Source organism: Neurospora crassa, linkage group IV, assembly GCF_000182925.2.
Source record: "Neurospora crassa OR74A linkage group IV, whole genome shotgun sequence".
Taxonomy (NCBI): domain Eukaryota; kingdom Fungi; phylum Ascomycota; class Sordariomycetes; order Sordariales; family Sordariaceae; genus Neurospora; species Neurospora crassa.
The window spans coordinates 4,770,707-4,783,618 of NC_026504.1; the positions used below are offsets into that span (position 1 = coordinate 4,770,707).

General features: G+C 51.9%; 2 protein-coding genes across 2 annotated transcripts; both read right to left on the reverse strand.

Annotated features, from left to right (window-relative positions):
- Positions 1 to 1,906: 1,906 nt before the first annotated feature.
- On the reverse strand, positions 1,907 to 8,008 carry NCU06984 (hypothetical protein). Its single transcript, XM_957531.2, has one exon. It carries the CDS (start codon positions 7,066 to 7,068, stop codon positions 2,320 to 2,322), a length of 4,749 nt encoding a protein of 1,582 aa, XP_962624.2. The 5' UTR covers positions 7,069 to 8,008; the 3' UTR covers positions 1,907 to 2,319.
- Positions 8,009 to 8,848: 840 nt separating this feature from the next.
- Positions 8,849 to 12,135, reverse strand: NCU06985 (hypothetical protein). Its single transcript, XM_957532.3, has one exon. The coding sequence runs from the start codon at positions 10,846 to 10,848 to the stop codon at positions 9,097 to 9,099; it is 1,752 nt and encodes a 583-aa protein (XP_962625.2). The 5' UTR covers positions 10,849 to 12,135; the 3' UTR covers positions 8,849 to 9,096.
- Between the last annotated feature and the right edge of the window lie 777 nt (positions 12,136 to 12,912).

The following is a 12,912-nucleotide window of genomic DNA, read 5'->3' on the forward strand; positions in this document are numbered from 1 at the left end:
CATCCCCATTCAACAATTGGGCGGCTATTTAGCGAGTAGTAGAATCTTCGTTAGCGGGGTTAATATTTATATAATTATAGTAATCCTCGCAGAAATAATTCCCATTACTACTATAGTTATCCAACGCTATACCCTTAAAACTACCCTCCCACTTCTTTTTAATATTAAAGGCAATATTCTTCATTATATACTAAAAATAAATTTAATACTAAATTATAAAAAAGACTACCCAGTAAACTCTCTTATACGCTTTATTATAGTCGGTAATAATAATTAGAGGCTAAAGGATACTATACTTTGAAAGTATAACATCAATTTACTAAAATACCTATATAAAATATACCTCCTTTTCACTATTTAATAAGTAATAACCAATATTAAAAATCATATATATAACTATTATCCTATATATTTAAAATAGAGGTATATCGAATTTATTAACTTTGTACGTACAATCTAAACTTATAACCTCGGGATTCTTCTTCAACTACTCAATATACTATAAATAAATCTAAAAGATTCTCTCGATTAACCCAAACTCCTCGCCGTTGTAGCGGTAGACCTTATAATAAATCCCTTTTATTGACTATAACTAATCGAAAAATTATTAGGTTAGTATAAGGACGCCTATTTGCTTCGTTCTATTAATTATTAGTATATTAAGTACATTGTATTATATAATAGTAATACTAAGGAATTTATTATAGATAGTAAATATAATATTTAATAAGGAAGTTTTTAATTACTTAACTAACCGAAGGATACTAACAATTACCTCCTCTATACAATATTAGCGACGGTTAATAGCGAAATAATTAATATTATTAGGGTCGAGGGGATAGCTATAGTCTCCCCTTATAAGGGTAAATTACTATACCTTAATTTTAGTACTAAATACCAACTTTCCCTACCACTCGCAATTTCTTTTTATACTCGCCGCCAACAGTCTTTAGAGCAAAGTATTCTCCTTACGCTTCTTACTGCGCTTCTTTACTATAATATACTTAATATTGTACCGGCCAACGAACCGAATTATACCCTCTCGTCGGTAATTATTAGTATAGTATTTAGAAATACTAAATCCAAACTATCTAGCAATATTACTAATCTCTTTAATAGCAGTATCAACGTCGGTCTATTAATGAAAAGAAAGTTTAATAAGAGTAAATTCGCTTTTAATAATATTATCCTCCTTATTAATTGTTTTATCCTAGTCCTCCGAATAAGAATTCGATAATAATGAATTTAAGGAGCTTAAGGGGGAGCGGCGGCAGTGGAAGATAAAGATCGCTAGAATTAGAATTAGAAATAGTTTCTCGTCTTTAATAAGTTCGTTAATATTAAGAAACTCGTAGTTATTGTCGCGTAGTTCAATTTTAATCTATTCAATTAAGGGAATCGGATTAGGGGCGTGTACGGACGCGAATATAGGGGAGGAGGCGGTTAAATTAATAACTTTAGGTATTTCTATAGCGTATAGTTAGTAACCTCGATTACGGTTAAAACCTCTCAATACCACACTTACTAATTATAATAGTAAATAATAACGGCGACGGCGATATACTCAATTACTTCAATCGTTACTACTGAGGTACAGAGATGTTATACGATGTTACTCGCTAGCAAATTTGGCGGGCGCTAACATGGTTTGCCATTGGCCAGCCCGGTCCCACACCGCCGAAATATCTAGGCACATAATCGATTTATCCGGCCCGGACAGTACAGTCGAACCCCCTAAAACTGCATGTAATCCAGACCGCCAGAATCCATGCACTAAATAGCGTATATGCAGTTTCTGGAGGCGGGGCTAGGGCAAGAATGGCGATGTCAGACCTGGAAATTCTATGCACTAACTAGCATATATGCAGAATCTGGAGTATGCAGTTTCAGGGAGTTCGACTATAGTGTACATACCACTCTACCCTACCCAATCCACTACACGACAACATGGAATGTGACGATGCGCGCGCTCGCCCACTGTCCAATCAACGTACACACTTCGTCCCTATGGGTTATGACATTTCACTTTCTATTACATTGATGACGGACAACCGTTGTCTCTTTGATCCTTACACAGAAAAACAACAACACAAAACCCCTAACAAGATACATGAACTCCCCTTCCTTTAGTAATGCAGATAGATACGTAGGTAAAAGGATGGTCCGTACCCAGTAAGTGCCTAGGTAAACCACCCATACCACCCCGTAACCCAGCCAATCCATGGAAACCCAAAAAGAACAATCCCAGCTGACAAAACGGGGAAACCATCTTGCAATTCGTCGTACACATTAACCATAAGAGAACCGACTGGTAATTACCTAGCTCCCAGTCTGTCTCCTCGCTAGCCCCGGCCGTCCGCTGACACTGCCATGACGACTACCAATATTTTCATTCACCACCGACGCCGACGGCGCCGGACTCGACGACCGGCTCCCTGCTGAACCAACACTCTCAAACTTTTCCACCAGGTCCAACACCCTCGTTCTCGTCCTTTTGGGTAGCCCACCCGGGCCAGGAGAGGGAGACGGACGCGGCGGTGGAGGTTGCATTGCCTGCTGCGACTGCGAATGAAGCAACTCCAAATCGAGTGACGACGACGACGACGACTCGTGTGGTTGTTCTTGTTCTTGTTGTTGTTGTTGCTGCTGCTGCTGCTGCAGCTCAGCCAACGCCTCAGCAGAAGTCCGCACCTCCGACACCGAAGGCAGCGCAACCTTCTCCATCTTGACCGCCTCGGCCACGTGTAGCGTCGCGGTGCCGGTGTCGGATACACCGCTTGCTACGCTCCGGAGGGAGTGCACGCTGTAGGTTGAGCGGATGGAGGGGACGTAGGATCTGCGGTGGGTGTGACCACGGTCATAGGTTTTCTCGGGAGAGGGCGAGGGTAAAGGGGTGATTTGAATATGGTTTTCTCCTGATGGTGTTAAGCCGAATCCCTCGGACGAGGGTGTTGTGGGGTTGAGACCCAGTGTGCTTGGTTGACTGCGGATGGCGGTGCGGGATTTGGTTGGAGAAGGAGGTTGGAGGAATGAGAAGTCTGACGACTGCTGCTGAGGCTGTCGTTGAGTAAATTCTGACAGTTGGGGGGAGAGTGATGGCGAGGTAGGATGCGAGAGGGAAAGGGTGAGTGGAGATGGAAGGGCTAAATCCAGCAGAGGGAACGGCGAGGGGACCCGTTTGCGGGTAAGGCTCCCATTTGAGTCAAGATAGATCTGAGGATGGTCCTGACCGGGGACTTCTGACGCAGGCGTTCGCATCGAGTTTGTCTCCGACTGAAGCTCGTGCTCTGACTGCTGCTGACTACCGCCGGATATCTTCCTCGTACTCTCACCGGCAATGATTTCGATGGTATCCGGTGTCTGTCCCCCGGCCCGTTCCTTCCCCTTCCCCTTATCAACGTTGCTGGGGGTTCCGCTTCTACTACTTCTGCTGCCTCCCTCATTGACATCACACAGAATGATGGACTCCTCCCGCTCAATCTCCGCGTTAACCACCCTCAGGCGCTCTTTGGGCACAGTAAACATCACCTGCACCAACCGCTGCTCGACCGCCTTCTCCACATCCCACTCATCACCCTGGCCTCCATCCCTCTCGGTGTCATTATGCTCCCCTCCAGCGGCTTGACCAGCCGATGACTTCTCTCCATTGATATCCCAGGCCTCACGGCCCTGCTTCCTCCTCACCAGCCCCAAGCCCAAGGCGCCGGGATTGAAACCGATCAAAGAGAGGTGAGGGTGATCAAAACCACTAGCTTCGTTACTATGCAACAAGCTCTCCTTGGTCGGACTATCATCGCCACCGGAGCTGCCTGACCCGCCCGACCCTCCGTTGACGCTGAGCATCCGCTTAAGGCTGCCCAGCCAGCTGCGCGGACGGGAGTCGAGACGGGAGTTTCGACGAGTTTTGGATGGCGAACTAGGGATAGGTTCCCAATCCTCTTCGGACTCTTCACGTTCCCCGCCCTCTTCCGCACTCGGCTGCTCGTTGTTGCCTGACCCGGACATAGGAAACAGAAGGTCAGCGCCTTCAGCCTGTAGGGAGTTGAAGTTGGGAGTTGGCGTGGGAAGATTGGATTTGGCGGATGCGAAGGCTGTCGAACCGGAGTGGGATCCACTAGAAGCGGAGGGGGCTACGAGGGAGTGGTTGCTGCCGCCGCTGTTGCCAGACTCGCCGCTGCCGGAACTTCTTGGCTTGGGAATATCTCCTGCTGCAGCCGCTGAATGCTGATGATGGGCAGGGGAGAGTGGGGGCGCCTGTTGATGCTCTCCGCCCGAAATGAAACTGAATGCGCTGCGGTCGGAAAGGTTGCTTCCAGTGCGATGGTCGCTGCCTGCGCGGGCGTCGTCCGAAATATCCACCATGCTCTTACTCAATGGGTTGGAGGCCCTAGACTTGGTAGACTTGTTGGATGCTCGGCGGGCCGGTGATGTTACCACACGCGTTGTTGTACTAGTAGGTGATAGGGGCTGGTGCGTGGCAGCCTCGAGCGAAGCAGCGGTAGCTGCCCGGTGAGTGGTGGTCACGGATCCATGCCGGCTGATTTTGGCGGCCAGAACGGCGTCCGCCACGTCCACATCAGTCTTCCAGCCCCGGACTTCCGGGTCTTGAGATTGCCCCTGCTTTGGAGAGAAGGATATGACCTCAGGCGGTGGTAAGCCGGGGCTTGACTTTTCGTCGTTCAAACTCCCTCCGCTTCCGCTCTCACTGCTAGTTGGCGCATATGGCGTGCTGGCCACGGCTCCAGCCCGTAGGATGCTTCCGGCCGGAGTAATGAATGGATCGTCGTCATATTCGGGGCTGATCAGCCGCCCGGACGCCCCTAGATCTCTTCCGTCTTTCTCGTTGTATTCGTCGTCTTCTTCTGCTTCCTCGTAGATAGGGTGGATCCCATTAGGATTCACGTCCTCTCTTCCCGGCAGCGGCGCGAAATCCATACCATGAGTAGGGATATAGAGGCCCCTCGCGTTGCGTAACCTGCCGACTCCGGATCCGGTGCTATTAGCAGCCGGCGGGCCGGATGGCTGGTAAAGATCTGGTTGGCCAACAACTTGATACCCACCACTCAGATACCGGGTGCCCTGCCCATTCGAGTCGCTGTTGGTGTTCCAGGGGAACTGGAAGCCGAATCCGCTGCTTCCTTGCTCGGCCAAATCATTGTCGTAACTGGTGTAACTGGATGGATTCTCGCCCCAGTCATGAATGTTATGCCTGATGGTACCCCCAAACCCTGTGCCGTAGATACTAGGGGTCATGCCCTTGGACAAGCTGCGAAGAGCTCGGTCGCGCTGAGCCCGGCGGCGTTGTCGTCGGCGCCATAGGAAGAAAAGAACTGCGAAGATGATAGCCACGAGTGGAACTCCGAGACCGAGAGCCAATCCAAGTGTAAGACCGAGATTCTGGCCGACCTTGTTAGAAGCAGGTGGATCGCTGGTGGTAGGAGGGATATCGACGGTTGGATTGCCATTCGAATTAAGTCGCGGGTTAGTATAGGCTGCCGACCAGGACTGAGACGTTATGTTGAAGAATCTCGGAGTGTTCGTGACAGTAGTCGACTGTCGTTTCTCGAGGTTGCTGCCATCGGTGATACCTATCAAGGACTTGAGCCATCTCTTGGCCTTTGCCTTGGAAGAAGCCGCCTTTGGTGGATTGATTGCCCACCCTCCGTAGACCATCATTACGTTCCCTGGCAGGACCACAGCACCGTGACCATAGAGTCCCTCTCCTTCTCCGAATATCTGTATTCGATCGTCTTGGGGAATCTCCCACCGCCAATCATCATAACTTGCCCCGATCTTGATTACCACAAGCTGTGGCTCCGCCGGTTGAGACACATCGCCTACCCAGCCTCCTAGAATGACCAAGCTGTCTCCATCCTCACTCAACACGGTCGTGTGCCCTGACCTGCTATCCACAGTCGTCACGGACGGCTCGGCTGTTTCTTCTGTAGGTGGACTAATCGACACGTAGCTCCACGTCTCTTCCGGCAGACTCCAGATAGCCGCGGTACTCATGTTGACAAAGGCATGCTGCGTGTGTCCGCCCAGCAGCACATGAGAGGTCTGCTGGGTTACGATGCCGGATCGGTTCGTGATACTTGGCGTCAAGGCGGTAAAAGTGAAGCCTGCTTCCGGGATAGGAGGGCCGCCCAGTTGAGGGTTGGAGATTGTGAAGCCGGTTCCATTGCTGTTATTTTCTGGTTCAATAATGTCATTTTCGTCGCCGCCCCCGGGAGGTGGATTGTCTGAGGGCGTCGTTACAGAGGAGTCTGAAGAACGAGAAGAGATCTTGAGCATACGGTTCGAGTAGTGCGCTGATGCCTGCCACGTCGACGCTGTGGAGTTGGAAAAGGGGCACATGCCGCCGTAGATGTAGATGACGGGATCAGAAAGGGTGGGGTAGATCTGTGATGAGAAGGAGAGCGAAGAGCCGAGGAGGCAAGGGATTCCTGGTCCTGTCCCTATACTGCTCTTGGGGTTCTGCTGGGTACTGTACTTTGTCCAGTCGCCTTTTGCGTCACCGTCTCCCTCGAAGGAGGGAGTGTAACTCCATACCGCGGGAGTAGCATCCCCGTCTCCAGCGGCACAGTCACCTGCCAACACTGCCAAAGTGCCATTCTCCAATAACGTTGGCGCAAACCCGCCCGTCTTCGACTTGGTAACGAAGGGTAGGCCAGAGGTTAGTGTTGTCGGCTTGAAGGAATCGGCATCCAGAGTCGAAGAGGTGTTGACGGCGAGCAAGTCAACGCCGTTGTTGTCCGCATTAGGGGTGAAGATGTATGCGAGTCCGTGATTGGCCGAGTTAGTGGAGAGAAGCGACTGAGATCCGGAAAGCAAAATGGTAGTGGGCGTGTAGGGAAGCGTGATGGCGGCCACTGGCGTTGCTGCTGCTGCTGCTGCTGCTGCCAGGGCGGCCAAGCAGAAGGATGTGGTGAGTGGAATCCGGTGTCGTCGATGCCCGGTATGTGGTGTTGTCGTCGGTTGCCGGGATGGCGGCCATGTTTCGGACGTGCTTGGCGGTGAGGGCGCTAGTCGAGACCCGGATCGGTGTCGGGGCCGGGGCCGGACCATGATTTGGGCGCCCCGGAAGATGATGATTGGCGGGGAAGGAAGTGCCCGATTGCTCTGTCCTCGTCGTCGACGTCGCTCTAGGGGAAGGACGACTTGACCATTGTTTCTCCTGGTCTTTTCTCCAGCTCTTTTCTTAGTTCCTTGGCTGAGGTTTCACTTTCCGTGTTTCCAGATGCCGATCGGTTTGTTCTCGACTGCTTCCTTCCTTCGTCACCAGTTCGCCGTTTGTCCTGGATGGCGGACCGCTCACTGTGTCTGATCTCCAAGTACGAAGGCGGGTTGAATTGCTCCGCCAAATGTTGGGGTCCCCACTTCTTTCCCCTTCTCGAAGGCAGTGACCGACACACTGGAATGCAGAGCCGACGGGGAGTTGGAATGGAGAACGAAACGTGGAGTTTTGGGAATAAGCGCAGACTAAAACCTGACCTCGCTGCAGGTACTAGACGTAGAATTTCCCCCGCAGAATGCGGCAGCTTGCTTGCTTGCTTTTCCGCGTTACTTGATATGCAGTGCTGGTACTGTAGTGCGAGTGATTGATGATGGGACGAAAAGGAGTTTTGCAGCGGCCCTAACTCCGTAAGGCTGAACTGAACGTCAAGTCAAAGTGAAGTCAGGGTCGATGATACATTCACCCGTCAGCCAGTTAGAACTGTAATGAAGACGGAGGGAAGGACCCTTGCCTGCCTCGACCGATCCGATTGCACGGCAGCGATGCTGGCCCCAAGACAACTTAAACCCAGACCGCACAACAAGGAGGCTCCGGAACAACAAGCGGCGGCAGCAATTGGAGTGAGAGAAGAATTACCTAGGGCAATGTTACGGTGTGAGGAAAACAGAACTGATTGGAACTATCTCCCAAATCGTCTCAGGCACCTTGGCCGCCCTTCGTCGACGGACTTTCTCTCACCACCGTGAGGAAGCCAGCCAGGTCCCAGTGGAGCTGGCTGACGGTTGAAAGCAGGGAGGCTGGTAAAGCCGGGCTGGGCGGCGCCGCGGTTGGGGAGGAGGAGGGTGTGGAGTGTGTGGGGAGGGGGTGTTCCTAGCTCTCCTGCTGCAGGTCTGCTTGCGCGCGCAGACATCAGAGATCATGATCCTGCCAAATCAACAATGACCGAATACGCCCCTCCCATTGGTCACTTTTCCGCGATGGAAGGCTCAGGGAGGGGCTGTGCAAGTGACATGTCCAGGGCGCGCCCAGTCCACACCAGTCTCGTCGTCGAATCCGGAAATCTGTCGCAATTGCATTCGAGTCCCATTGATGTGCGCGCGGTGGAGTTTTGTTTTTCTACTGTACACCGGGCGGCTGGGATGGAGATAGTTGGCAGGGAAACAAATAGTGGGACAAGGTAAGCTTATCGCTGGGACCACCAACCAGGAAAATAAACAAAGAAAATGGTGGGGGTGGGTCGAAACACAGGACTAAGAGGGGTGGGCCAAGAAACAAACATTCGTTGGAAGCTGGACATTGTCATCTTCCGCTTTGGTCCTCGTCACTTCCCTCCCATGTTGATCAGTGTCAGTCAGGATCAGGGTCGAACTGTAAGGGCATCACATCGACTTGCGATGATCCAGGCCGTCAGCTGCCCGCGCAACACCAAGGTCGACTCCCTAGTAACACACGAGACAAAACCGACGGCCGTTCTCAAACCGAGTAACCTGAGGAAAAGTACGATTCATATGTTCATGAGACACGTCTTTCACCCGCGGTGGGAGATGATGGCAGCGTACGAGACCACAACTGTGGCTGTGACAAGTGTTACACCTCCCAGATGATGGCCTGGGACAAGGGAAAAAAAAACAAAATGATTTCAGCTTCGTCTTACGTTTGAATCAACCAGAAACAATATCCATCAAGCCAGAAGATACACCATCTTGTTAAGGTAAATCCGTTGTTACATACTAAACCGAGAATACAGACATACACTTTACCGTTGACCAAGCCAACTCCAAACAGAAAAAGAAGAATAGTACCGCAAAAGTCAAAGAAAATGGAACCACCTCCAACACCATTACAGCCAAAGGAGACATCTACTCGCCCCAACTCACATTCATATCAAATTCCGCATCCGGGTCTTCATCCACAGCCAGCATCAAGCTATCCCTCTGCTTCGTCAACTTGGACACCTTACTCTGCATCTCCTTCTTCCTCTCCTTCAACTCCCTCACCAACCTCTCCGCCTTCTCCGCCCTCTTCCGCAACGTCTCCGCCTCCTTCTTTGCCTCCACCTCCCCTTTACCCAGCCCATTCAACAAGGCATCCCTCGTGTGTGACAGCCTCTCCATCTCCGCTTTCAGGGTACGGATCTGCTCCTTTTGGGATGTCATCTCGGAGTGCAAGTCCAGATTCTCCTGCTGGATCTTGCCCGCCTCGCGCAGCTTGCGGTTGTACTTCATCTCCAGCTCGGACGCGCGCGGCGGGTAGCGCGGCTGCACCGTCGCCATGATGGTCGGCTGGGTTTCCAGCAGGCGCGTGTGCTCCACGCCCGGGTGGACGGCGTGGGCGGGCACGACGAAGAGGACGCTCCTGCCAGAGTTGGCGAGGCGGTAGTACCGCGTGGTGACGTCCACTTGCACGATCCCCCGGCTGAAGTAGGCGCCGATGAGGTCTCCGTCGACTTTTTCCATTTGGTCGAAGAGGCTGTTGTTGTTGTCGTCGGTGCCGTTGTCAGCGCCGGCACCCGTCTGTGGGTTCTTGTGCCACATTTCTTCTCCGACCGCGCCATTTTTGCGCCAGACTCGCTCCTTGGCCTGCAGGACCGCCTCGCGCTTGTCGAGCAGGCTGTGGATGTACTCGTAGACGTCCTCCCCGGAGTTGACGAGGATGTACTGGTCTTGTGGGTAGGCCACCACCCGGCCCGTCCGGCCGTCGGGCCCCAGCTTGCTGAGCACCTGGTGCGGAATGGCTGCTTCGCCGGCCAGCGCGTCGAGCGCGTTGCCGTAGCTGCGCTCGAGCTCGTGCATGCGCGCGACGAGGTGCTGCGTGAAGAGAAGCCATTGGCCGAGCAAGGTGGTGCGCGCGTGTTGGAGCTCTTCGGTGTCATGGGCCGCGTCGGTGGGGAGCACGCTCAGCAAACCGCCGGTGGCAGTGTACTCGTGGTCGAGGCGCTCCAGGCAGGAATTGGTGTGAATAAGCAGATTTTGGAGATTGGAGTAGGGGCGAAGTTCCCTTGTCTGGTTTTCCTGGCCGGTGGTGGTATTGGAAGTTCCGGGGGGCGAATAGTGCTGAATCTGGGTCAGGGGGCAGTGGTAATCGGTGCCGTAAACCTCATTGCGCCCACGGACTTCGTTGATCAGCGAGACAAGGGGCTTGTGGTGGTAGATGTCGTCAGTGTGGTAAGGTGTGCGAAGGTCGTTGAGGAAGTCGAAAGCTGAGTTCAGTTCGAACTTCATGGCGAGATCGTCATCGGCCGTTGAGGCACTCGTCGTACCCTTACCCTTGGAACCTCCCTGGGCAAAGTCACTACTGGCGAAAGGAGCGCCATCAACTTGAACCTCGGCGACCTTGACATCTGGCTGCAGCAATTGGATGAGGGCACAGAGCGATTGGGCATGTTGCTTCAATGCGAGAAGCGTGGGCGGAATGCCATGCGTGGAGAGATAGCCACAGTTTATATGGCGGAGTAGCTCGCTCTTGACGTCCTCATCGTTGATTCGTGACCACTGCGACATGTAGGGAAGCGCATAGTCTGTTGCTTTGACGTAGCCCTTTAGTCCTCGGTTTTCATCGTGTTCGTGGTCCGCCAAATGAGCGGCCACAATCTTTCGGCCTGGCGGTGTCATGGTGTTGGAAGGTTGGTGATGTTGATTCTGGTCGCGATGAGGACTGGCTCTCTTTGCTTGGCCGTCTGAATGGTAATAAAGTTGAAGTTGAACAACATGTTTCTGCTAAAAAGGCGGTCACCTCCTACCATAAGTTGTGCCTTTTCTTCCATTGCCATTGAGATGGTTCATTGTCTCCTCGACCATACAGGCCAACAAAGAGCCGCAATCCTTTGCAATGTAAACGAGGCATTGTCTGACATAGCTATCCGATGCCAAATGCAGCTGTAACAAAGAAAGTGGAAACGGAGCTGTAAAGAATAAAGGCGACGGAAACAGCAGAGAAGCTTGCTATCATGTGCTTTGTTAGTGCTCAAGGAGCCGGATCTGTGAGTTATGTAAGGGATACACTCGAACTCCGTGAGATGCGCAGGCCCGTTACCAGATCAACCACATCGTTATTCCGGATAACTTTCACAAGATGATTTCCTATGTGATTTCCTCGACATCTCAGCGACCCGTCTGTTCCATACTGTAGTGCGTGAACTCATTCAGGAGGTCGAGATGCTTGTGCCACTTTCACTTTGCCGTTGTTCAAGTGCAATTCCAAACGCCGTTTGACATCTTTTGAGACATCTGTTTATGGTCTTTCATCTCGGTGTAACCTACAATCGAATATTGAGAGATGCTGGCTGGTCCTCAAGTGGTACCGATCGCGAGCTTTGAGGGACTGCAACCCAGTTGTGAGGCCTCCTCAATACTGATACAACTGTTGAGCACTCTGGCCAGTCTGGCTCGAATCCCAGTCCCTGAGCACCAAGGCGATGTGAGATATTCCATAGTAGTGGCATAGCCGCAGGCCTGTGTCGTGAAGAACTCGTTTGTCGAAGGTCTTGTGTCGAAACCGCCCGTGTGGCTTTAGTATCTTGGGTTTGTTGAGACCAGTACCGCGAATATGTCGCCGGCCTCATTCGCAAGAAAGGAATCGTGTCCGTGTGTTTGCTTTGCGATGAGAACTCCCGAGCCATCGGTTCAAAGGATCCGAAAGCGGGACCCACAACCACGAGGTACCGTAGGTAGGTAATCTTAAAAGCTGTGGAGCTTGGATTTGCGCACCCTTCTGGGCCTGTACCGGCTCACTACTTGTACACTATGTACACACTTGTCGCATTCCTTGTTGCAGGGCCACGTCATGCTGCGCAGGGAAGGAGTGGAAATTCGGAAATGATAAACACAGAATGGCAAATCCGTCGCATCCCAAACAAAAAATTGAATGTCCCCTCAGCTACCATGCGCAAGCTGGTTTCGCGGTCCATCGCAGTCTGGATTTCAGTGAGAATTCTATTGCGATGCGGACGAGTCATGTGAGACTGGGAAAAAAAAAAAAAAAAAAAAAAAGAACCAAGCAGAGGGTTCAATACCCGGCCAATTTCTTTACCGTGTCATCCACTGGCTTTTGACGCGGTCGTGCATGCCCCCCAATCGACCATCACAGCTGAAAGCTGCAGTAGCGCGGGGTGCGGAAGCGGAGCCCTCTGCCTAGTGCACAGTTGAAAGACCAGTCTTGTCCAATCACGAGTCGGCATATCATCCAATTTAGTGTAGCGTACTGTGTACATTGACCCTTCCCCGGGCCTCCTCTGATTCTCATCAGGTGTACACTTGTAAGTAGGTAGCGTACGCCAAATGGCAGACATTGACGGTGACCGTCGTCGTCGACGGCAGCGGCCGGAGATACTTCATTTCTACGGTACCTATCGGTGAGTGGGTTGTGGCCTTGTCCCGGATGATTGCCCTTCGGGTTGACAAGATTGACAGAGCCCAGAGAGTCGGTTCTGAAACAGATGTTCATCGACATGGTCACTGGCGCACCCTTGTTTCGGAAACACTGGTTGCACATCACTCTTTCACTCTGGCTCCGACGTAATAGGCTAGCAGTGACACCAGCTTGATGAGAGAAGCGCTCACGGCTTTCGGCACCCCGGTGATGAGAGCCAATCTTGGAATGATGGAAAGTGCCGCCCGTTTCAATGTCGGTCGGGCGCTACATACTTATCATTTCTGCTCTCATCTGCCAGTGTCGTT

Excerpts from the sequence above, each read along its gene's own strand:
- NCU06984 (XM_957531.2), bottom strand. The coding sequence starts at position 7,068 with ATGGTCCGGCCCCGGCCCCGACACCGATCCGGGTCTCGACTAGCGCCC.
- NCU06985 (XM_957532.3), bottom strand. The coding sequence starts at position 10,848 with ATGACACCGCCAGGCCGAAAGATTGTGGCCGCTCATTTGGCGGACCAC.